This window comes from Gymnoscopelus microlampas (assembly GCF_963454915.1).
Source record: "Gymnoscopelus microlampas genome assembly, chromosome: 9".
NCBI lineage: Eukaryota > Metazoa > Chordata > Actinopteri > Myctophiformes > Myctophidae > Gymnoscopelus > Gymnoscopelus microlampas.
The window spans coordinates 12,599,447-12,624,656 of record NC_139946.1 but is presented as its reverse complement, the minus strand read 5'-3'; the positions used below and the strand labels follow the sequence as shown (position 1 = coordinate 12,624,656).

Sequence of the window (25,210 nt, the reverse complement as noted above, 5' to 3'; positions counted from 1 at the left end):
TGTGCAATGCTGGGTGACTCAGCTGGGGCATCAGCCAACCTTGAGGTGGCTGTGTGGTGATAGGCAGGGTGGAGGCAGGGCGGAGAAAGGTGGATGCTGGTAGAAAGGCTCGGGTGGAAGAGGCAGCAGGGGAGGATGCATGGGCGTTGCTTGGACGGTCGTTGCTGGAGGAGACCTGCTGGTGTGTGGCCATCTCTGCCTCGGTTGATCTCGCGATCTCCAAGGCACCGCGGGGAGAGAGGAGAGATGACGAGGAGAAGATCGGAGGCATTATCTGCATGGAGCTTTGTTGACCTGAAACAAAGCTGCTCTGAGGACTGATTGAATCGAAATCCCCAACAGCACCTGCAGCTGGGGCTAAGGAGACGGTGGATCCCAAAGTTTGACTCATCATTTCACCGTGCTGGCCTCCCAGGAAAGAGGCGGGATTACACCAGCTGTTGCCCCACAGACCTGGTGGAAAGAGGACAGGCGTGGGGGAGCGTAGAAGAACTGGCCTGTGTGATAAGGCCAGGGTGGAGGCTATGGAAGCTGGGGAGGTTGCAGTATTAGTGGCCGATCTGTTGGCATCTCTCCCCACGTTGATACGGTATTGCATTGTGAGCATCTCGGCCCTCAGCTGGGCATTTTCTTCACTCAGAGTCAACAGCTGACGTTCCTGCACCAGGTCTTTCAGCCTCCTCTTCTCTCTTGACCGCTTGGCGGCTTCGTTGTTCTTGTTACGCTTGTCCCAGTAGGTGGCATCCTTCATGTTGGCAGGGGTCATCTCCCTCTTGCGGCGCATGCTGGGGGGCAGGCGACTGCGGCAGGCCCGTAGGCGAAGGAGCCGCTGTGCCAGCAGAGAAGACCTCGCCATAGGGAACAGGAGTCCAGGACCAGGCTCCATCTCCTCCTCGTCGCCACTGCTCTCGACCGACGGGGAGGGCTGGCTCAGAACTCCCTGCTCACTGTTCTGACTGCTCCCTGGAGTCGACATACTGTACCACTGGCTGCAGACTGTAGGGAAGATAAGGAGTCATGCTCATGAGGAGGCTTTTGGTTTTATACAGATGCAGATATTAACCACGTAAACCCTCTAGACTTAATAAACTGCATGGACCTGAGTTGTCTCTGTACCTGGAATGCTTTTTTTCTGTCTAAACCAAATCTCTTGACTTTCCCAAACATAGCCGATCTACAAGCTTGTAGATATGCTATTTTATGTTCCCCCCCAGAGCATGGATGATGGGGTTCAAATGGGGTAGTGTGTGTGTGTGTGTGTGTGTGTGCGTGTGCGTGTGCGTGTGCGTGTGCGCGCGTGTGTGTGTGTGTGTGTGTGTGTTGAGAGAGAGAGTGAGAGTGTGAGTGTCGAAAAGAGAGTGTGTTGAAAAATGTACCTACTCAATAAAGTATGAGTACCTCAAAATTGTACGTAAGTACAGCACATGAGTAAATGAATGTACTTATAGTTACTTTCCATCATTGGTGATTTAATATCTACGAAGAATGTTCTAAACATATCACTGATTAAAATAATTAGAGCTTAAGACCATATAACCAATACATGCAATATTTCAATATTTTTTTTACATCTTAACACACACCCCTTTGAAATGTAAACTTAGAAACACATGTAAACCACTAAACTTTTTTAAATGATTATTATTTTAAGTCTTAACACCTTCCATCACCAGATACCCTAGATAATTGTTAAAGAACTGAAAGTGCAAGGAGACTTTTGTTATCTAGGCTATAAGGTTAATGAATCCCTTAAAGATGCTTTTTTATTAAATGTGAATTCTAGCATAAATCTCCTTTGAAATCAACAGATCAATGTGTATTTCATTTTAAAATCAGGAGGCTATTGTGGATTTCTAATATTTATTTTACCCCTTTAAACTCCTAAATGACAAAAAAAAAAAAAAAAACATTTCAATATATAGCCAACTAACCTTACATTTCATTAGTGGGATGACAGGGAATGTTATATTTCTATAAGAGATTTAGTTGTAAATCAGTAAATGTACAGCAATCAATTAGATTTTGGCCTGCCTTACCTGTCAATCACGATGAGAGAAGAAAGGCGGTGCATAAATAATAGAGCAAAGAGAGAAAGTCAGAATGCAAAGTAGCTTCTCTTATACACCAAGAAATCAATCTTCTGCGAACTTCTGCGAAGAAGCCTTGTATTTGCATCTAGCTAAGCCAATCCAATGACATTCTGTATTCGCTGGCTGCATAATACGCGCAGGGAACGCGCATGGAAACTGTACTCGGGCACGGTGCAGCTTTCCCTTGGAAAGCGGAAGGCCAAGTCAAGAATGCGGTAACGAATAAAAACCAACAGGTAATATTGAAATGAGTCAATTTGGTTAACTGTCCTACTTGCAGTAACGTTAAGCCCTACTTTGCTGGTTAGCCCTCCCTCCCTGCACGTCGATTGTGGCTATACTGAACTAACTGAAGACAGTTCAAGTTCAGTATCTGTCCTAGGCTAGCCCTGAAACATGACTGTCATATCATGACCGTCATGGATGAACTTCAACCTGGTGTTTGCACTTTCTCCATTTACGGCCCATTCATCTACATAAACGTTCAGATTTCAAATATAAAGCGCTTATTCCATGACCACGGATGTTACGATTCTGTACGGGTTCTTAGAAGTATCCGTATCTTCTGCATTGTTCAATAAAAAGCATTTTGATCCGATCGGTGACCATTTTCTCATAGTTATCATGTATCAGAGTGCAATACACCTCCCAACCGATAGGGTCGCGTAGTTGAAAGCAATTGGAGAAAATGTGAAGAAAATGGCCACCGATCGGATCAAAATACTTTTTATTGAACAATACGGAAGATACGGGTACTTCTGAGGGCCCGTACATAATTGTAACATCCATGGCCATGGGGTAAGCACTTTATATTTGAAATTTGAATGTTTATGTAGATGTACGGGCCAAAAAGGGAGAAATTGCAAACACCAGGTTGAAGTTCATCCATGATGACGGTCGTGACAGACAACCGTCGTGTGATGGCTATATCTGTCCGTGGTATGAAAGCAAAAGGCGTGTGTGAGTACAGGCCTACAATAGTATTTATGTATTCATATAGACGCTTGTCGCGCTTTTTAAATCAGTCGGCTCAGAGACGTTACAATAATATGATCAATTTAGCCAATCTTGTGCATTCAATCAGGCTTGATGATTGTCCTGACTCGTGAGTCAATACGAATCTTTTCACTTTTCTCACTAAACCACAAAAGCAAACAGGCAAATACCGTTGTGAGCTCCAACAGTGACTCACGATGAGCTGACAAAAGTACAACCTCAGATTCCCCTGATTTCAAAAGTACAACCTCAGATTCCCCCTGATTTCAAAAGTAGGCTACATCCAAACGTTGAAATCTTCCTGTAAGTTGACATAATAGCATTTTGTGATTAAGCATATTGCTGTTGATGTTTCTCATAGCCAAAACCTATAAGGTAGCTTTTACCACTTGACACTTTGACACAAGTTACATTTTAATAACTCTAGTGCATGAGTTATGCTGCTTTGTTGTAGAAACTAAAGACTGTCCTATTTTCCTGAGGATGACTCATTGTCATGAAGTCTTTGTGGTGCTCAATGGTGGGCCTATATAAGTGTTACCACAGCCAGTTTCTTATTGTCTCACAACACCACTTCCTGGTTATACTTGTTGTGAGATTATTTTCCTTTGTGTATCATATATGTATCATACAATGTAAAATATTGCAAGGATATGTTGTCAATTAGCTGTGGATATGTTGTCAAATGTGTATATTGTGCTGTATACTTGTAAGTCAATCTGGATAAGAGCACCTGCTTAAAGTCTAAAATGTAAATTGTATGTATCAAGTATAGCCTACATTACTCTTACGTATGACTTCAGTGTGACCGACTAACCACTGTCTTACATGACAATTGTTGTGCAAACCCTGTGTTTCTGCCATGCAGGCTCTATGTTTCATAGCTGAAAGGCAGCTTCAGGGAGAAATTTTAAAAAGCCTTTGCTTTGGCCCTCTGAGCCACTTTACCTTAATGTCAACCCCTGGGCCCTAACCCAAAAGACTTGTCCGCTACTTGTGTGGGCCTTCCTCGCCCACCTGTTTCAAACTAGGTTCCTCTTCGAGAACCAGGTCACATTTTATTTACAGGCCTACAATCCCCATAAACATTGTTATACCAATCCCCCTACTCACACCTCCCACCGTTCCACCTCCCTCACAGAATTACACTCCTACCACCAAAACCATGATCTAGTTTTAAAGAGGCAAGCCACTGTCCTCTTTCACTTCGTTGAAGGTCAGCTTTCATTGGAATACTTTACTAAATACTAAAATTAGTGCAGGTTGTATGCACATATTTCCTCATGGCATAATGCAGTATTCTACTCGGTTATTGTACAGATACAGTACTCTTCTAACATTAAACTGTGCATCTTTCGGGGGACAGATGGATGATATGACTTTGGTAGAATCTTGGGTTGTATAGCTATTTGGGCATTATATAATGGCGCTTTCAGATGATGATATCTTATTTTTTCAAGTTGGGAATACGTAACGACTGGGCCAGCCGACTCGTTGATGTGCTTTATGGTGGGAAAACTGAAAGAAAGATGTAGGCGATTATCTGTCAAATGTTCTGTTCATCTCTACTCAGTATGGGGCTGTTACCAAATCCTACTTGACGACAGAGAAGTGAGGAGACCGTTGTGGGGGTGGGTTATGGGGTCATAAATGACCATTGTATAAAATGTGCTATGCAAATGCGATACAATTTACTTGCATTTTATTTTGTAAGGAAGACTTTTAACTTATTGATATCCCCATGACTGAAAGCAACTGTGATTGGCTGAGTTTTGAACCCTGATTGATCGATCAGTTGACAAAATGTGTTCGTGCTGCACATTCTGGTGGGAAACGCCCATGGACGGTAAATCTGCCACCACATGAAAGCACAAAAACATTGTTAGTCATCTTTATCTGTTGCTTCTATGCTATAATAATGTGAGAGAGGAAGGAACCGGAAGTGGTGATTCCATTCACTCTCGTATGGTGAAACGCCACACGCCATCACAGTTTTAGCTCTACATACTGTACTGTAAACGAACGCAAACAAAGAGGATTCTGTCTATAGAACTTGGCATTCATGTAATAATTCTGAGAATCTTGTTGTTCCGGAGGCGTTTTGCCTATGAGCTCTACTACTGATTTCTATCAAAGTAGCTGGGTTCATATGGTTTTACATATTCAAGTGGTCTGAAATGTGATGGGTGCAGAGATTAGTGTAATGAGATTTGATCATCAATATCAATATGATGTCATAGTACTGACATCTGGCTTCCAACTATGATAATGGGTACTGCACTAAGAACTCTGACAGCAACAGGTACAACAGTTCTGACAACAGTTACAACAGGTATTGCGTAACTGGAGGGGAATGCATTCCCAATGGGGTTGGGCGTTGTTCCCATGTTTAGGAACACATATTGTAGGAGGTTGAAACTTGTAGACTGAAATGACAACTTGAACTTGGTGCTGCGGCCACACAGCATGTGACTGTGAATGTCAGTTTTGTGCCCTTGTGATTGGTAAAAGATTGTAAGGATTATGGGTATTATAGTTGATGTCATGGAAACAAGTGAGCTTTATGAAATAAAACATTTTGGTTGTAAATGAGTGAAATTAGCTATACCTCTGTCAAAGATTATTAACTTGGCTGATGATTTAATAGAAAACTGTTTTCTGCTGAATCATTTTGAAAAAGCAACGGTTAATTGGGAAACTCCAACACTCTGGCCGACCAATGGCGTAACTTCATCAGTCAGTGACTCAGTAAATGTCACCAACATTTGTCATCGTACTTCTTTCTTACCCTAAATATATCACATACTGCTATTGTTGTCACTGCTTTCACATTAGGCTGATATCGGTGACCTATTGATTTCTATGGTACTAGACATGAATACAGGCTTTCCCCTTCTCCAAACTAAGGACCAGGATGCTCTTATATACTGTATATGGGCAGAATCTGCTTTGTTGTCTCCGCCAGGCCGAAAGGCATGGCGAGAGAGTATGTTTTACCCCTTGTCCGTCCGTCCGTCCGTGTGTCCGTCCTTCGATCTGTCTGTGTACAGCTAATCTCCGGCACCGTTGGCTTGCTCGCAGCCAAACTGTGCACACACATTCCCTGGATACCAGAGCAGAACCTCTGCCCCAAATTTTTCACAGGGGCCTGTTATAGCGCCACCAGGAGGCCAATTTGTGCAAAACACATTTTTTGACAGTACTCCTACAGATTTTGTCCCAAAATCCCGCAAATCGGTACACAGTATCTCTACTGTCATTAAACGAAACGGGTCTTTCAGATTTCTAATATTCCATCCTGATTGGCTAAAAATGTCTTCCAAAGTTTGCAGGAGTGCTCCGTTTTGAACAAAATGCCTCAAATCATGAACACAGCATGCAATTTCCGTGAAACTTTGCACGCACATTCCCATTAGGCCGAGGAAGAACCACCATTTGAACATTTTCAAATCAGCCTCATGGTGGCGCTATAACAGGCCGATTCGTGTTTTTACCTATAATTGCACCGATCTGTGTAAAACTTTGTATGCACACTCCCTATAGGTCAAGGAAAAACCTTTGCCCTGCATTTTTCACATCTGCCTTTTATAGCGCCACCAGGAGGCCGACTTATGTAAAACACTTTTTTTTATACTACTCCTTCCAATTTCATCCAAATTTCACGCAAATCGGTACACATGATCTCTATAGTCATCTGATCACGATGGATGTGTTTGATTTTTTATATTCCATACTGATTGGCTAAGATTGACATCTAAAGTTTGCATTATTGGCTTGTTTTGAACAAAATTCCGCAAATCATGAACGCACCGTCCAATTGCGCTCAAACTTTGCACGCGCATTCACACTATGCTGAGGAACAAATGCCACCCTTTTAACATTGGCCTATTATAGCGCCACCAACAGGTCTAATTTAGCGAAACACATGTTTTTAACAAAATGCCTCAAATCATGAATGCAGTCAGTCTGATTGTCGTGCAAGGCCTAAGAAGAAATGGAACCCTTTTCACGTTGGCCTATTATAGCGCCACCAGGAGGCCACAATAGCCTACCTGACCTGGCGGAGACCTGTGCTCCGAGGAGCACTTTTTCTAGTTTGCATTCGTTTATGCTCTAAAAGTGTGATTTTGAGACATGTTTGGCCATGCAATGACAGTGACTGTCTGTGAAAACTTCCGGTTTCACAATCACCGCACACAGAAGCAACCGATACAGATGATCGATAGTAATATGACATACCGTATATCCTACTGTATCATGCCCGGATCGCTACACAACTCAAGGTTCTATCAAAGTTCAACATTGCTCTAGGCCAGAGCTCAGCTGTTAACCACTTTTCACAGGAGGTTGAGCCTCGGTGAGCCTCAGAGTATTACCTCGTCTGTCAGCCGCAGTGTGACTGCTGTATAGAGTCTGATCTAAGCTTACAGTCACAGCAGCATCAGTAAGCCCCTGTGAGAATAAGGCACAGCCTGTACTGAGGCTGCCGACAGCATAGGCCTATCTCACAGTAATAGATAAGGATGATCTGTGGGTAGAGAGGAGGTGAGGTCGCCTTAGCTATAGAGATCCTATTTGAGAGTCATCACGCTCATGTGTAACACACTGAGAGCATTTTATTAATTTTTTCTTCATCTTTTTTTCTATTTTTAGATTTTCCATGTTTGTAGTCCCTGTCACTCCTGACTCGTACCGTTTAGTTTGAGAAAACCACGTCTTCTCATGCGATGACAGTGAAGAGTTTGACCGGGAGGGCAAAACGTAGGCGGAGGAAAACGGTATCCTTTACAGTTGACCCTGACCAACCTGTATTTAGCGCTAGTGCAGCAACAGAGGCACCATTGTATGATCTGATGGCTGTTAGCACGAAGGAACGCCTGAACCTCTCAATTTTTTTCATTTGTGGAGAATGAGCCTCTTGACTGGTGGTGCTCCCCCTCTGCCATATAGACCATATACACACGGTGGCCATTTTGGAATTTTACATTGAAAATGCCACACCGTAGCCGTGGCAACGGGGTGGCATTTCATTAACTTAATAGCAATATGGCCGACCTGTGAATATGGTCTATAGCTCGTCATAGAGGGGGTGGGAGGAGTTGTCCAGGATGGTCTTGATTGTCCCTCGTCCTCCTCTCTGCCACTGCCTCCATATGGTCCAGATGTAGACCAACAGCCTCCCCAGCACGTCACAGCAGAGAACAGTGTGCTGGCTAAAGCAGACAGGTAGAACATCTTCAGTAGTCTGCTGCACACATCAAAGTACCTGAGTCCACTTTGTTGTTTATGTGCACACACAGGAACTTCAATATCTACTTCCTCCCCTTGGATGGTAGTAAAGGCTATGGGCTTCCTGCTCCGTCAGAAGTCCATCACCAGCTTTTTGTTTTAGCTGATGGTTCTCCTCAGACCATTTGTTGAAGCTCATATAGATTCACATTAGATTGTGTTATTCTTAGCTGAGTAGAGTATAGTGCATGACCTGCCAAGGCCTAAAACTCTCCCTAATTGGCTCATTAGAAAGTTTGTCCTGATGGGATGGCGCTAGAGGAAAGGTAATGGGGTCACCTCACCAACATCAATAGGTTTCTTCCTCTTGGGAACATGAAGGTGCAGTGCGAATTTCATGGCAATCCAGTCATTACTTTTAATATTAACAATCGTGTCCTCTTTAGTTGTTGTTGTTGGGGTATTTGTCAAGTACATTTATTTTGCACATTCCCGGAAATTCATTGTCTGCATTTACCCATCCTTTATTAACAGCACCCTGAGTGTCTCGCTCAGGGACACTCCGACGGGAAGCCTGGAGGAGCCGAGGATCAAACTGGTGACCTTTCTGATTACCAGATGGCATCTCTACCTCCTGTGCCACTTCTGCCCCAGCAGGATATGTTTGAGATATGGTGGAGGTGGACACGGATGGAGGTGAAAACAAGCACCTTGACAGAGGTATACGATTTGACCTTAATAAAAAAGTTACAGTCTTATGGTTACAAGAATACCTTTTAAAATGAGTAGAAATGAAGAAAAGCATTGTTGGATGTGATAAGTCCTGGGGTCCATGCTTGCTTTTCAAAGCATAGCATCAGTACTATTGTGTCAACTCCACAAGTTTCATTCGTATTGTTCCCACTTGTTTTATTGTGATACTGCACATCTGCTGACTACACTTGGCCACGTCTGTGAAATAAACTGGGGTCACTGGGGGGTTCTTACCCGTGAAATGTCAGACACCCTCTCTCAGGTGACCCAGCTAAGGTTGACCAGGCCCCATATCTTGTCCACTTACTGTATGTTCCTTTTTGATCCACAAACACCTGGCTGGAAGCCATTTCAGCGCTCTCCATGGCAGCTGAAATGGCCTTCCTGGTTTGTGCAGGTAATAATTTTACCTGTGATGCTTCATTCACTCTAGCGGGGGCAAAAAGCTACATAACGACCAATCGTGGTCAGCTGCATGCTGCCAAGTTGCCATTGAAGTATTGCTCAAGCCACACTGTGTAAATGGAAAGGGTAGGGTTGAATAGCACAGGGAACTGGTTAACAGCAAGAATTTGTTTTTCTTCCTTTTACGTAACGGAGCAGGAATTGTGGGGAAGGAGAAGGGGAGTGGAAATGGTGAAACAAAAACATATGTTGTGTGTGAGTGTTTGACGCTTCACTGCGTCATTGGAACTTTTTTGAAGCGCGTCAATGTGCTGGGTGTCAGTTCGTAAGCTTCATGCCACTTAACATTACTTGCAGCCTGTTGCTTTGTCACAGTTACTGTGAATGCAGCATGTTGCCTTGTCACTGTTACTGTGAATGCAGCATGACAATGTACAAATGTAACGGGTCCATTTGGTTAAATCAGTGCATTCGGGGTTACAAATGGATCCATTTTTACTTAGTTTATCCATTTAGGGTTACTTTTATTGTGTACCTGAGTGGGTGTGCATGCCCCCCTGCCTGCAGCATTCTTTAACCTGGCCCTCATGTACTTGACCCCCTTAGTCCACATTTCTTACTCAATTTGTTCATTTCACATACAGTAGATACTTTATTGATAAATCTGTGTGTGTGTGTGTGTGTGTGTGTGTGTGTGTGTGTGTGTGTGTGTGTGTGTGTGTGTGTGTGTGTGTGTGTGTGTGTGTGTGTGTGTGTGTGTGTGTGTGTGTGTGTGTGTGTGTGTGTGTGTGTGTGTGTGTGTGTGTGTGTGTGTGTGCGTGCGTGCGTGCGTGCGTGCGTGCGTGTGCACCCACACTGTCACAGCAGATGGGCAGCATTTGACGGATGGAAATCTAATTCAACCTTTATATTTTACCTTTGAAATATTTCATTTCTATATTTTCATAATATAAGCACTTTGCATACATTTGTGACAATTACATGCCGCATTTCTCAGTTAGACCATCTTCAATGTTTTATTTCTGTTTCATACATTGCTGTACCAAGGTGTAATACGTTTTTCAAAATGAATACAAAAATAACTAAAATCAGCACAATGCTGTGCAATTCCTCAGTCTTAAGAGAGAAGTCTGAGAGTGCCTTAGATGAACTCAGGACTTTACTATGTATGTGCAGACAAAAAAACGAGGTTTACAACTGACAACAAACACAAGCACCAAGAGTCTTTGTTTCAGAGCGTTGATGGCTGTGAGGGTTGGCAACCATGCTGGGCTACAGTTAAACTGTGGTGGAAAAAACCCGGCCTTCCGTATTGGCTTGCATTGTATGCGGAGGTCTAAGATCCCCCCAACGCCACGCCACATCTCGCTAACCACTGCTGCACAGACAGCCCAGCTGTAAAAATAGATAGGAGAGATTGCTCTAGATATGCATTCACACGACGCAAACACACACACACACACACACACACACAGACCGACAACCACACGCACGCAAATACTGAGTTTGATGCGGACAGATACAGGTGTTGAAATGGGGCCTTTGTGGGGATGTTCTCGCTTACAAAGGAGAAAAAAAGCAAGACAAAGCTAAAAGAAACCACAAATGGTGAACATTTAACTGACACTGAGAGTGTTTGTATATTCACTGAACTGCCTTTTGTTGAAAGCCTTACCCTTTTTGACCTTGGTGTAATTATTAGGTTGTAGTGTAAGTTTACCTCCACCAGGTGGCATTAGATTCATAAAAAATTAGAAAGCTTTGGCCAAATGGCACATTTACTAGAAAATGAATGGTCATTTTAGGTGAAACAACAACATGGAAAAGGGTGAAAGCTTAAAATTGACACACATTTGTTTTACATAAATGTATACATAAATTGTTGATATCCTCCAACCATTTGATAATGCCTTTTTAAACATCTGTTCCTTGATTATAGCAAATGGCTTTGTTTTAATTTTAAAATACATCATGTCAAACCTTTTGGCCAAGCAATACTAAACTAATCTTGTAATCTTTGATGACCCTAATCACAATTCATGTTGGTCACATACTGTATATTTCTCTGTTTAGATGCACACACTTTGGGATCAAGGACACTTTTTATTGGTGTATATAACAAATACATTCCAGTGACGCCATCATTTGTGTCACTGGAATGACACAAATAATGGTATTATTTGTCCTAATGAAGATGCAAGTCAAAACGTTGATATATATTTTTGCATTGAGGCTGGAGTTTGCAACTTTTTTAAAAACACCTTTCCTCTATACTCTCTTACTATCCTCCCTCCCCCCTATATTCTAACAAACATCAATATAACACAAATCTTACTACTGTTACAACTAAAGAAGCTAGCTAGACTATATACATATTCGCTGTTATGTATTGCATAGCTAATGCTGCTGCTTGATTTGATTTATGATTAACGAGACTGAAAACTGCCACCAAATAACTTCAGAAATAATAGCAGTTATAAATGTTTATCGGTAGCATTTTACAAAATGCTCCTCATGAAAGCAGAATAACTGTAGTTCCCTGTGGAGAGAGCTGATATAACTGTCCAGGGATGAATAATGTTCTTGATGTGTTATCACTCAGCAGGCATCAAGCCCCCTACAGACCCCCTGCTGCTTGGAATGCACTAATAGGCCTGCTGGATGGATGCGGCCAGTAGCCAAATGGAGCACAGCGAGACGCCCAGAGAGACTGTAGTGACCACGGGGACCTTTAGAACAAGGGGCTGGATCGAGGTAAAGGGGGAAGGATAAAGAAAGATCGGACAACATAGAGAAGTGATTAAGACCCTTGTGCAGCTAGAGTGACTGAAAAGATTGAAGACTAAATGTAAATTGGGAGTCGGGAGGTGCTTGGTTCAAAGACACTTTCACTGCCTCAAAATGCCTATCCACTAATACTCCCTATGGTTCACAAGGCTATTATTACTGTATATGTTTGAAATGACATACTGTAACAAAGAGGAACCTACTGGGTAACAGTTTTCTGGTGACTAAAATGTCATGGCCCACTTCTTCATAGGTAAAAAAAAACTATTATGTATTGTTTTGTTATGTGTTGTTTTATTACTTCTCTCTTTACTTTGAATGGAATATACTGTATATGTACACACAGAAATGTCTCTTTCTTCCTCCTATAAGCGCCATCTCTCTCTCTCTTCACTCACTCTCTCTCTCTCTCTCTCTCTCTCTGTCTCCTCTCTCAGGTGAGGTTCATGGGAGTTTGTTGATATAAGAGCCTCCACCTGGGATCAAAGGAGGCGGAGCCATGGAGCCAAATGGGGAGGGGCAGAAAAAAAGAAGACAGAAAGCCGGTTGTCCTTTGAGAGGCAAGGCTGACAATGGTTGGAAAAACACGCCTATCTGTGGTCAGCGGGTCCCGGCAATTGATGGCTCAAGTTTACCTGTCTGCAGGTTTACCTTTCTGCAGGTGTTGATATATATAACATCAGAGGAATCCCAACAGGTAAGTTGCGTGATCGAGCATCTGCATCAGCGGTTTGTCCTTTGATGTAGCTGAAATGAATAGGTAAGCGCCGTTAATTTGTCTTATTGACCAAACCTGTTAGACTCATCTAATGTATTTCTACTGGAACAATTTGGATTCCCCGTATTTTCAATTCTTGTCTGGGACGTTTGACCCCATAACTTGTGTGTGGTTTTGGCAACTTATTTCAGCTCAACTGAACTTTACTGTCACATCACAGGTTTACAGGTGTAAATGTGGTTGGGTGAAATGCTTTGTCTTACAAGCTCCATCAAGCTTACAAGCGCTATATAAATTGGATGTATTATTATTATTACCCTTATTATTATTATTAATAATAATATTATTATCATTGCAGTTTCAAAAAGGTGGAAAGAGAAACTGAAAAACCGGTCACACACACCACTATGGGCAGTGTAAAATATATACATGAGGTGCAATTATATATGCTATGTATGTCAGGTGTGTTCCTATTTCTGGCAACATCATGTTTGTGAAGAGGGAGGGCGAACCCCCAGCAAGCCAAGAAATGTAAAAAGAGAGTGCTTTGGGGCACTCCTAAAATGCCCCAAAGGAAGTAAAATAAATGGTGTCAGAATGTAAATAAATGGTTTCAGAGCATTTTCTGAGTGCTCTCTTCTCTTCCAGGAACGGCACGTGAAAAGGAGTGTGGTTGTTACAGCCCCAGTTTAGATGTTGTTGTAGACTGTCTAGATGTTGTTGTAGACTCGGACCAAATGGGTGGATCGTTTATCCAAGGACACCATTTAGCTTGAAGAGAAATAACCATGAACAGTAGGTGCTTTTCAAAATATTTAATCATTTGGAAATGTTATATTAAACCCATGTATTTCGTTTTAGTATCCATCTTTTTTTTTGTGTGACTTAATTTTTGAATGAGGTTAAATCACCTTTATAGCTGTACTTTGAGTAGTAAATGGAGTGAATTAAGGTGTTATTATTTGGCAAATACATGTTAGCACAAACTTTCCCTTAATTTGGATATCCATTAGGTGGGACAGGAATTGATTGATTGAATACTTTATTAGTCAGAAATGTAAACAGCATGAGGTACAGTCAGACATTAAGGCTAAAGGGATAATACAAATAAGTCTTGGGGACCTGTTTCCATTTTGGTTCAATTCATCAACAAAGCATAATAAACAAATAACACAATAATACATGTCAAACAGTAGTGACATGTACTATATTTACAGTAGTTAGTCCAAAGTAAAGCTATCAGTGAAAGTAGGGACACATTACAAATAAATCAAATGAAACTGTATTAATGTACAGGAAAATACATAACAGGGAAATACAGAAACGGGGATACAACATTAGTTTGCTAATGGTAAGAAGAAGAATTGGTTTAAGCCAGGGGTCTTCAACAGGGGGTCCGGGACCCCTAGGGGTCCTCAGAGTTACTACAGGGGGTCCGCCAAATCTTTGCATGATATGATTTTTTTTTTACATTAACCACTTGAACCCTAGCATCCCTTTTCTGAGGAGAACTTTAGCCAAAAATAGCCGATCTACAAGCTCACAACGCCTCGCAGCACGGGGTGTTGTGAGCTTGTAGATCGGCTATTTTTGGCAAAGAGTTATAGGTATAGAGGGGAAAAAAGAGCAGCAAAAGTTTATAAACACAATTTTATACAATGTAGAGGGGGTCCCTGATTCATCTCTCTCTCAGCTAGGGGGTCCTTGGCCTGAAAACGACCCCTGCTCTAAGTCTTATTAACTATAAGGGCAGTGGGCAGCCAGTCTCATGTGTGGCTTGAGTGTGTCCATGCCTTGTGTAAATGATTTGTAGAGCAGATTAGAGATGTAACTTATTGTTGTGTTGTGTTCTGCAAGTAAGCATGGAAACAATGGAATAAGTCACATGGGTGGGACTGATTAGTCACATGAGTGGGACTGATTAAAGGGGCTGCAAACATCTTTTTTGTTTGAATCATGCTTGCCTTGTCTTGACCTTCTAGAATAATCTTCTAGAACATTTAACGGTCTGAGTTGGATGCCATCACCACCATGTTCAGCGCCATGTTCAAAAAACGCTTTACGAACGATGAAGGTATGTCTCTGTCTCATCTCTTTTTCATTCCCCATCCTTCCTTTTTTTCAGTGTGGCTCCTAGGGGCTCATGCAGAAGAGCGTCTGTCTGTCCGTCTGTCTGTCTGTCTGTCTGTCTGTCTGTCTGTCTGTCTGTCTGAGGACAACAAATCTTGCAACCCACTGGGCCAATCAGTGCCACAGTTTTTCTTTCTTTTTCTTTTTTCTTACCAATTACAATTATTTTGTACCCCAATTTAGTCGTTATGCCAATTAATTCCTCCCCCTCATTGTCACTACTGTTATACCCTACTGGCCAGCGAGGAGCCCCCAGTGGTATGACGTATTGCCTCCGTCCTACTCCTCCTATTCGACATTCCCCGCTGACAGGTGCTACTGCCAGATTTCTTGTGCAACACTGCCAGTAGACCATCAAAGTCCATCCCTGAATATCTTTCACATGTGAATATTTTTCTTTACTTTTTAGAACTTTCGATCGGGCTGAAATCTTGCCCATTACATCATAGACTGGTCACATGACTTCCGAGATGCACATGGGAGCCACACTGTTAGACCCTGTCTTGTTTATTTCCCCTGCCATCTCTTCTGTCTTTTTTTTGTGTCTTTACAGTCTTTATTTTAATATGGTATCACTCACCCTCACAGGCAGATTCAATAGCATACTGTACATATATTTCCCTGTTTCTGTTTATCTCACACACATACTATTGCTACAAGGGAATTCCGCTTTTCGTCTTGAAATTACATTTCTAGAAAATGTTGTTGGTCGCCTCCATTAACGTGCACTGTCAGTGTATAATTTGGGTAGCGCACGTGTCACCTTTGACCTAGATTGAAAATTGCTGTTTTAAGGGATTGAGTTACGCTGGCAGATGCTGTTGGGGTCACTTCTGCCTTCTTGGGGCTCTGAATGGGGGGGGGGGGGGTATAAGAATACCCCCTGAGGAATAGTTCATATGGATACAGTATCTGTGTACAGACACACACACTTAACATGCAGACACTCGCAGACGCACACACACACACACACACACACACAAATGCAAGGAACACAAAGTCACCCTATTACAATAAGATCCTCAGTGTTCATTTATCCATTTGTATCTCCGATAGTGTACAAGTGAAACCAAATGGACCCTTCTTCCACGCGTACACACTCAGGGTTAAATCAACACTAAGGACTTTACTGTGTCGAGCCTTCTGCTCCGTCTGGTGAAAGCGATACACCAAAACACGGCGTGTCTCCAGGCCCGGCTAACATGACAACATGTCTCTCTGACAGATCTCACATGGGAGGTGCGAGCCAACGACCGGCACTTCCACAAACACAAACAGAAGAAATCTTTCATGTGTTTCCGCTGGGGCCGATATGCGGTGAGTGATTCACGGCGCACACGGAGAGCTGGTAACCTAACACCTGTTGGCCCGTTGATGCACTCCAGAGCCGGGCTAACTGATAACACTCATCTCTCCCTTGTGTTACTCTCTCTCTCTCTCTCTCTCTCTCTCTCTCTCTCTCTCTTCACTCTCCCTCGTATCTCTTTCATCCTCTGTGTTCGTGGGTTGCCAGGACAATGTGGTGCGCAGCTATAAGTACTCCCCCCTGACCTTCCTGCCGCTGTCACTATATGAACAGTTCCAGCGCCTGGCCAACCTCTACTTCCTCCTTTTATTGCTGCTACAGGTCAGATCTCTCTCTCTCTCTCTCTCTCTCTCTCTCTCTCATTTTTCTCTTTTTCTTGCTCTCTGTTCGCGTGTGTGTGTGTGTGTGTGTGTGTGTGTGTGTGTGTGTGTGTGTGTGTGTGTGTGTGTGTGTGTGTGTGTGTGTGTGTGTGTGTGTGTGTGTGTGTGTGTGTGTGTGTGTGTGTGTGTGTGTGTGTGTGTGTGTGTGTGTGTGTGTCACTGTTCCTGGTCTTTGGATCATGCTGTTTACGATAAATGCCCATTATTCAGTCTCTTATATACCAGTGTTTCTCAAACGTTTTTGACTTCTGTACCCCCTTTCCCTGCTTTCTGAATCCAAGTACCCCATTTATAAGACTACTGCATACATAGAAAATATTGACATCAAAAATAACATTTTGATGTCAATATGTGGTGCAAATAAGTATTACTTTCTACTCAGTAACAGTTGGGATACAGTTTTTGATTTTGTTTGGTTTAAAACTTTACAGATCTATGGTTCACTAAATTATTTTATTATTGTCCACTTTTTTGCACATATCCCCTATAGTACCTCCGAGTACCCCCATTGTACCCCCATTTGAGAAACACTGTCTTATACTGTAAAAAACAAATGCTTGACGGACTACTACTATGTTTCCATTGAAGCTGGATGTCATATATTGTATATTGTTGGTCCGTTTGCCCTTGCATTGACCCTATTCACACGGTGGCCATTTTGCTCTTACTTCATACCAAGGCTACTTACTTACTTACTCATGTAAAGGAGGAACAGAAACCTTCTAGTCATGGCATGCGCCATCGACACACCAAACAGGAGCTGGAAGTTTGATGGAATGCATTGACGTCACTGAGAGCCGGCTGGTCCAGCTTACGAACCAACAATATTTTTTAACCTGTTAAGACCGGGGAACCATCTATGTCATTTTTAGATTTTTTTGACTATTCCAAAATAGCAGATCTACAAGCTGATAGCGTGGCACGAGTGCTGTGCTATGTGCTTGTAGATCTGCTATTTCTTTTGAAAAATTGTGAAAATGAGTGCTTCTAAATACTAACAGTTTTTTTTTTAAAAACGTATGTTGCTATCAGTGGTTCTCAAACTTTTTTTTTATGTCAAGGACCCCCAAAATGATATGTATTTGGCCACGGACCCCCATCTCAAAATATGTTGTTCCAGGGACCCCCAGAAGCAAAGATTTGAGTTACAAATGTTCGTTTTAAAAAATATATATTCAAAGATTTGCACAAATTGTCACGATTTTTCAAAAAATAGCCAAAGGAATCTAAAAATGACACACAGATGCGTTCCCGGTCTAAATGGGTTAATGATTGCGACCTTTGTCAGGTAATTGAGTAGGTTTCTGACTGATTAGCTTTCTGACTGGGCAGTGTGGGTTGTCGTCGCAACAATTGGTTGACAGGCTGTCCATAATAAGACAGTCGTGCGATGACAGCTGTCATACTTCCGCTTCCGGCTCGGCCAACACTGCTGCTCGCCAAGCGGTCGTCTGCCAGTCTGTGTACGCTGCCCACTATATCGTTTTATTGAGGTATCTAAAGAGCACAGAGTACGTCTCTGACTGGGCAGTATGGTCTGTCATCGCGTGAATTTGGTTGACAGGCTGTCAATGATGACAACCAATATACAAATGAGTGTATCATTGGTCCATTATTTACCCCTTCAATTGACCACATTCACATGGTGGTCATTTTGGTATTACTTGATGATGGTATTGATGATGATTTGTATCGTATTTTATGTCTAATATGTCCCGATTATGAATGGAATACATAGGACCACAATGGAAATCAGTGGTGTAAAGTAACTAAGTACACTTACTCAAGTACTGTACTTAATTACACTTTTGAAGAATTTTTACTTTACTGGAGTATTTCCCATTTTCAGTACTTTTACTTCTACTCCACTACATCTCGGAGCCAAATATTGTACTTTTTCTCCACTACAATTATTTTAAAACTTTAGTTACTAGTTACTTTGCAGATATAAATTATTATATTATACAGCATACATTAACCACTTAAGCCCAGCGTGGCAGCGGTGGCAGCGGTGGCCTAGTGGTTAGAGGGGCGGCCTTGATACCGGAAGGTCCCTAGTTCGATTCCCCACTTCATCACATCAATCATGAATCACCGCTGAATAGCCCTTGAGCAAGGCTTCCATGCAGGGTCCGGCTGGAAACAAGCTTCGTGCTTAGTCCGACACCCTGGGTAAACAACAAACTTTGCTTTGCTTTGCCCTATTTTATACCTAGGCTATTTGAAAATAGCATATCTACAAGCTCACAACGCGTCGCATCGTGACGCGTTGTGTATTTTCAGACATTTTAGTACTTTTACTTTTGGTACTTTAAGTACATTTTGATACCAATACTTTTACTCAAGTACATTTTTAATTCTGGACTTTTACTTGGAACAGAGTACTTTTACCTTGCAGTATTGATACTTTTACTTAAGTAAAGAATTTGAGTACTTTTTCCACCACTAATTTGTGTTATCCTTTTAGCATTCATTTGCTTGCGCAATTGCACTTGCTGTTCTGTTAGCAATTTGTTTTTGTATTTGTAAAGTATCCAAACAATCTACAATGTTCTAGCCAAGGCAAACTGGAGCTGGAATTTGATGGAATGCATTGATGTCAATGAGAGCCGGCTGGACCAGCTTATAAACAAAACATTTTTTATGACTGCGACCTTTGTCAGATAATCAGTTCAGGAAAATAAAAGAAGACATCACATGTGTGATGTCTTTTTCTTTTCTTCTTTACTTTAACCCCATTTTAAACTAAACCATCCTACAAGACATTTTTTAACACAAATGTTCTTTTCTGGGGTTCACTGGCACAACATCTTTTAAGATGGGGGTCCACGTCCAAATACATAGCAATTTGGGGGTCCTTGACAATGTTTGAGAACCACGTGGTTAAGATAAATTTGGTAGTGCAAAAGGCATACAGTAACACACATCTGTTCAGGATAACTTATGTTTGAGGTTTCTGTGGCAACCAATCTTACTTGTGAGACCACTCTTTGTAGTGTGTGTGTGTGTGTGTGTGTGTGTGTGTGTGTGTGTGTGTGTGTGCGTGTGTCTGTGTCTGTGTGTGTGCGCGCGTATGGCTGCGTGCTTGTCGCCTAATGTTTGCAGTTGGCACTCTTGTTTTTATTCTGCAAATTGCATAGCGGTATATGTGCCCACTTGTACATGATGTGTTCCAGAGTATTCCTGTCATCTCAGCTGTCCCCTGGTTTGTAGCACTCATCCCTTTAATCGCTGTCCTGTCAGTCAGAGGACTAAAGGACCTGCTCAATGACCTGGTGAGATTATCTCTCTTTCACACCTCACACACACACACACACACACACACACACACACACACACACACACACACACACATACATCAGAGATGTAGCTGAGATGTATGACAGCTGTATGCACACGCTCACACATGCCCTTAAATTAGCACGCACTCAATCGCAGGGCCGGCCTAGGTGCTGGCGCGCTCAACAACACGGCGTGCGTGCCCTTCTCTCCCCCTCTCTCTCTCTCTGCCCCGTTTCCTCTCCTTCATCGTCCTCATTGACTCCTTGTCCTCTCCTCATTGACAAACCAGTCATCCCAGTAGCATTAATTTTCTCTCCTATCATTAAAGCTTTTCCTTTTTAAATGCAGGCGTGATGTTTTGCATGGAGAATTCTCTGGTTAAGTGCATCACTGAGTTACGGTCGTTAACAGCTTTGGGTGAAACGCTTGCTTGACCCCTCTCTATTGACTAATCATTTAGTGGTGGGTGTAAATCTCCCGGCTGGTGTCACTGTAGAGCCCTGTAATGGCGTTTTCCCCTTTCTCTCCTCTCCAGTTCAACCTTTCATGGCCAACTCCCCCGCAACATACATACGTGCGCACACACACACACCCACCCCTTTGTACGCTCTGTCTATCACTCTTTGTCTCACTCCCTTTTTTCTCCATCCTTGTACCTCTGCTCAATCTATCTCCCTCTTTCTTCCTCCTTCTCTCTATCCCCATCTCTCTCTCTCTCCATCTCTTTCATCCAGGCGAGGAGACGCAGTGACAAACAAACCAACACTCGAAAATGTGACATCCTCGTCTCCAAGACTCAGAGGTGAGCCCAAAGGCGCTGGCTTATTCTCTCAGGACTCGACTCGACTCCTTTTGAATCAAATCCCTTAATGAGGCGCTAATGAAGTGCAGGATGACTGAGTCCCTGGATGGTCACTTTGTGCTCCCATAAGAGGAGGGAGAAATCTCACGGCCATGTTGTCTTTGCACCTACGCAGTAAACTCCTGTGCCTTAGTTCAACGCTGAGAGTGTATACATTCGGAGAGTATACAAATGTAACCAAATGGACCCGGTTACATTTGTATACTCTCAGAATTATAAATGGATACACTAACACTGAGATTTTTACCGTGTTACTCTAGGCAGAAAGAAAATCGCTATTGGGAATCCTTGACCTTTCGTTTAACTTATGCATCTTCTGATTCATGCAACTCCCGATGAATGAAGAGTAATGATAATGTTTTTCTTCATTTAGTGAAGGCTAATCGGTGTTACAGTATAAATACACACTTGCATCCTCTCTTGCATGCATATTCAGTATATTTGTAACTAGCAAATGATATGGACTTTTACTATATCAAATCCGTATTGATTGTTCTCGTATGTCGCCCCCACTCCTCTCTTCTCATTTGTTGCCCTCTCAGCTTCCGTGCAGCACAATGGAAGGATGTGTGTGTGGGAGATGTGTTGCGGATCCACAAAGATCAGGTCATCCCGGTAAGCTGCTCTGGCTTCTGTACACTAACCCCAGAAGCTAAGTGTGAACTTCACTCTCCCTTTACCACGATTGCCACCTTCTCTTTTGATTGATGCTAGCGACTGACCATGATATGGCTAATATTGGCTATTATATGCAGGGATATCTTGGTCAGTTTGTGTGTGTCTGCGAACAGCTCATCTCGGCGTGAAACTTTGCATGCACACTCCCAGTAGGCCAAGGAAGAACCTCTGCCCCAAATTGGTCTCATGGTGGCACTATAACAGGCTGCTTCACGTTTTGGCCTTTATATGTTGAACTGTATGTCTTACAATCAACTGCAACTTTTCAGATTCCTTTCCAATTGGCTATGACTGCCTTCCAGATTTTGCGGGCCTGGGTGGGCAACCTGGCGGAGATCTGCGCTCCAAGGAGCGCACTTTTCTAGTTTGTTTCTGGATTTGTTTTTTCTCGACCACAAACGTTAAGAATGTGATTTCGATAGCATGTTATTTAGACATAGCCTGGAAACCAGACAAATCTGCCGTTGCAAAAAAAAGAATTGCCCTCGGCAGATTTGGTCTGGCACCGCTCAGTTGTGATTAGATTTCACTCCCTCAGTCCCTTTTTCAATCCCTCCATTAATCTAGAGAGATGCTGGGTTCATTGTTTACCTGGTATCCTGTATTTTCAATGTACAGAATGTTATTTGGATAGCATGTTGTTTAGACAGATGCTAAGTATAGGTTCATTGTTCACCTGGTATTCTATAGTTTCAATGTACAGAATGGTATTTGGATAGCATGTTGTTTACACAGATGCACGGTTCTTGTTTAGCGTTTTTCTTTCTTTTCTTTTCTCTAATAATCCTTTATTTACTCATGCAGGGAGGTAGCTGAGCATGGGTGCTCATTTTCAGACACGCCCTGCATATAGACACATACAAACACACACACACACACACACACACACACACACACACACACACACACACACACACACACACACACACACACACACACACACACACACACACACACACACACACACACACACTAAAACCTGGCCACTGAGCAGCTCCACTGACGCGTTGGGTGTTCAGTGCCTTGCTCAAGGGCACTTCAGTGGTGTTGGGGGGAGGGGTAAGTGGTGGCCATTCACTTCCCCACCCAGATTTTTACTATGTACAGTACTGGTTCTCAGCGTGGGGTCTGGGGAGCCCCAGGGGTCCTTTAAGGGGTTCCTTATAAATAAGTGCAAAACTGCGGTGCTGATGGCCTTAGTGTCCGAGAGAACACATGACGAGTGCGTGCAGTTTAGTAACGGCGCTATGCGCGTGGTGGTTAAACCTAGACCTGGTTTTATCCCCAAGAACTCACTAGTGCCTAGTGTCCCTGTGACCTTGGTGGCGTTTCATCCACCCCATTAACATCACAGGAGGATAAGAGATTGCACCGTCTCTGCCCGGTGAGGGCATTGAAGGTGTATGTAGACAGATCAAAGACTTCAAGGAAGTCGGATCAGTTGTGTGTCTTGGGCAAACCCGTCTCGAAACAAACACTTTCCCACTGGGTTGTAGAGGCCATCCAATTGGCCTACTCCAGTAGTGGAACGCTGCCCCCAGTAGGTCTGAGGGCACACTCCACGAGGGGAATGGCAGCATCATGGGCTCTCTTTAGAGGTGTCTCTATTCAGGATATCTGTGATGCGATATCTGTGATGCGATGATGATAAAAGAGAAGAGAAATATCTTTAAACTCCCTTGCAAAACACTTGAACGCTGTTGAACGGCTATGTCACGGGGCAGCCTGTGCCCTATACACAAACACTTATGTGCCCTATACACAAACACTTAATGTGCCCTATACACAAACACTGATGGAAGACAATGTACACACACACACCTAACCACACAGCGGCTCCCATTTGACTAACTTTGCCGGCCTCGGCTTTAGAAATGACTCCTATGGAAGTGTTTGTTCATGGACAGTGTTCTTAACATCCCAATGCATTTTAATGTTTTTCTGTTTATTGAATTATTGATAGTGGTGTTAATCATGCGTGTGGTCACCTCACCTGTTTTGCTGTTTACAAGCTCATAGCACGGCACCGAGTTCCGTGCTATGAGCTTGTATATCTGCTATTTTTGAACAGCCAAAGAAATGTAAAGTGACACGGTGCGTTCCCGGTCTTAATGGGTTAAATTAAATACAGTGTGATTTTATAATGTTTGATTAATGTATCCTTTCCCCTCTGTGTTATGTTGTGTTGTGTTGTGTCGTGTCGTGTCCTATTTCCTCATTTCCAGGCAGACATTCTGCTCCTGTGCAGTTCAGAGGCCCAGAGCTTGTGTTATGTGGAGACAGCTGATATTGATGGGTAGGGACACAACGCCAGCCAGTTGAAACCCCAGGAAATTGATTGTGAAATCTGATTCACTGAATTAAACACTTTGAATGTCCATGAGCGTCACAGTTAGTGGACCCATGATGATGAACATGTTTAGACATGCTTTACCTGCCGACTATTCGTCTCTGTCGGGTGGAAACCTCAAAATGTCAAAAACTGTTACTTTTTCAGGATTTCAATTCAAAAGTAGCAGATCTACAAGCTGATCTGCTACTTTTGTGTGACGCTGTAGTACGATCAAGTAGGGCGTTAATTTACGGGAAATATTACCTGTCACGGGCCCTATAGTGCTTGGCAACTTGTCGTCACCACGGGGGGGGGGCGTGGCATAGTAGCTGCAGACATACTTGTGGGAGTCAATGTTAAGTCAACCTGTTTATGCCCCACCAAGATGTCCACGCTACAAAATAACACTTGTTGACGCCCCCTTCAGGATGTTTTGCTACGCACTATACACAAACACTGATTGAGGACGATGTGCACTATAGGGCACATTGTAAATGAACGCCCTACTTGATCGCGTATGTATCGTTACGTTCCGTGATATTACCTGTCACGGGCCCTATACACAAACACTGATTGAGGACAACGTGCACACACCTAACTACACAGCGGCTTCCATTTGACTTAACTTCTCCGGCCGGCTTTGAACGTTACTGTGTGGAAGTGTTTGATGTGCAGTGTTCTGAATGGTTGAAGTTTGTGATGGTGGTGGTAATCATGGGTGTGGTGTGGTCACCTCACCTGTTTCTCCTCTACAGTGCTGGCACTCCTCTGTAGACTGGAGGGTGCCAAGTACTGTAGAGGAGGAGGGGTGTTTTGTCCTGGGTTCAAGAGCAATATTTGTATTGTCTTTTGAATATAGTGTTGGGCGTGAAATGTAACTTTTATTATGTTGCAAAACCTCCGTTTGAAGTTTAGGTCAGTCATAGGCTATGGGCATGTGTAGCTGGGTTAATTGACTGTTGATTGATTTCATGCCATGTTGTAGGATCCACTCCATAAGAGGGAGGCCGCAGGGGCAGTCTTTCAGTCAGACTTGGAGCAACAAACTGATAGCACCTAGGGGAGAGCTGCCAGGGCCCTTGTTTAGTTTCTCAAGTATGTTGTTTTCTGTAGTTTAGTTTGCTGTCAAGTATGTTAATTTTCTATATTTTGTAAAGTCGTATTTTAATTTTTGTTATTTAATGTTTATACCATGTGCTAGATGTTATTTTGTTATTGTGGTGTATTTGTGCACAAGACTAAAAAAGAAATACAACTTTAAT

The 25,210-nt window shown here is 42.8% G+C and overlaps 1 protein-coding gene across 1 annotated transcript in view; it reads left to right on the top strand.

Moving 5' to 3' along the window:
- Window positions 1-15,009: 15,009 nt before the first annotated feature.
- Window positions 15,010-25,210, top strand: part of atp8b3 (ATPase phospholipid transporting 8B3) — a gene marked incomplete at its 5' end in the record, with an annotated part of 30,296 nt that continues 20,095 nt past the window's right edge. Inside the window, 7 exons of the mRNA XM_084065962.1 lie at window positions 15,010-15,052; window positions 16,334-16,425; window positions 16,622-16,735; window positions 19,971-20,069; window positions 20,811-20,878; window positions 21,481-21,553; window positions 23,842-23,912. Of these exons, the coding sequence (XP_083922088.1) occupies window positions 15,010-15,052; window positions 16,334-16,425; window positions 16,622-16,735; window positions 19,971-20,069; window positions 20,811-20,878; window positions 21,481-21,553; window positions 23,842-23,912 (560 nt within the window). The remainder of the gene's footprint in view (window positions 15,053-16,333; window positions 16,426-16,621; window positions 16,736-19,970; window positions 20,070-20,810; window positions 20,879-21,480; window positions 21,554-23,841; window positions 23,913-25,210) is intronic.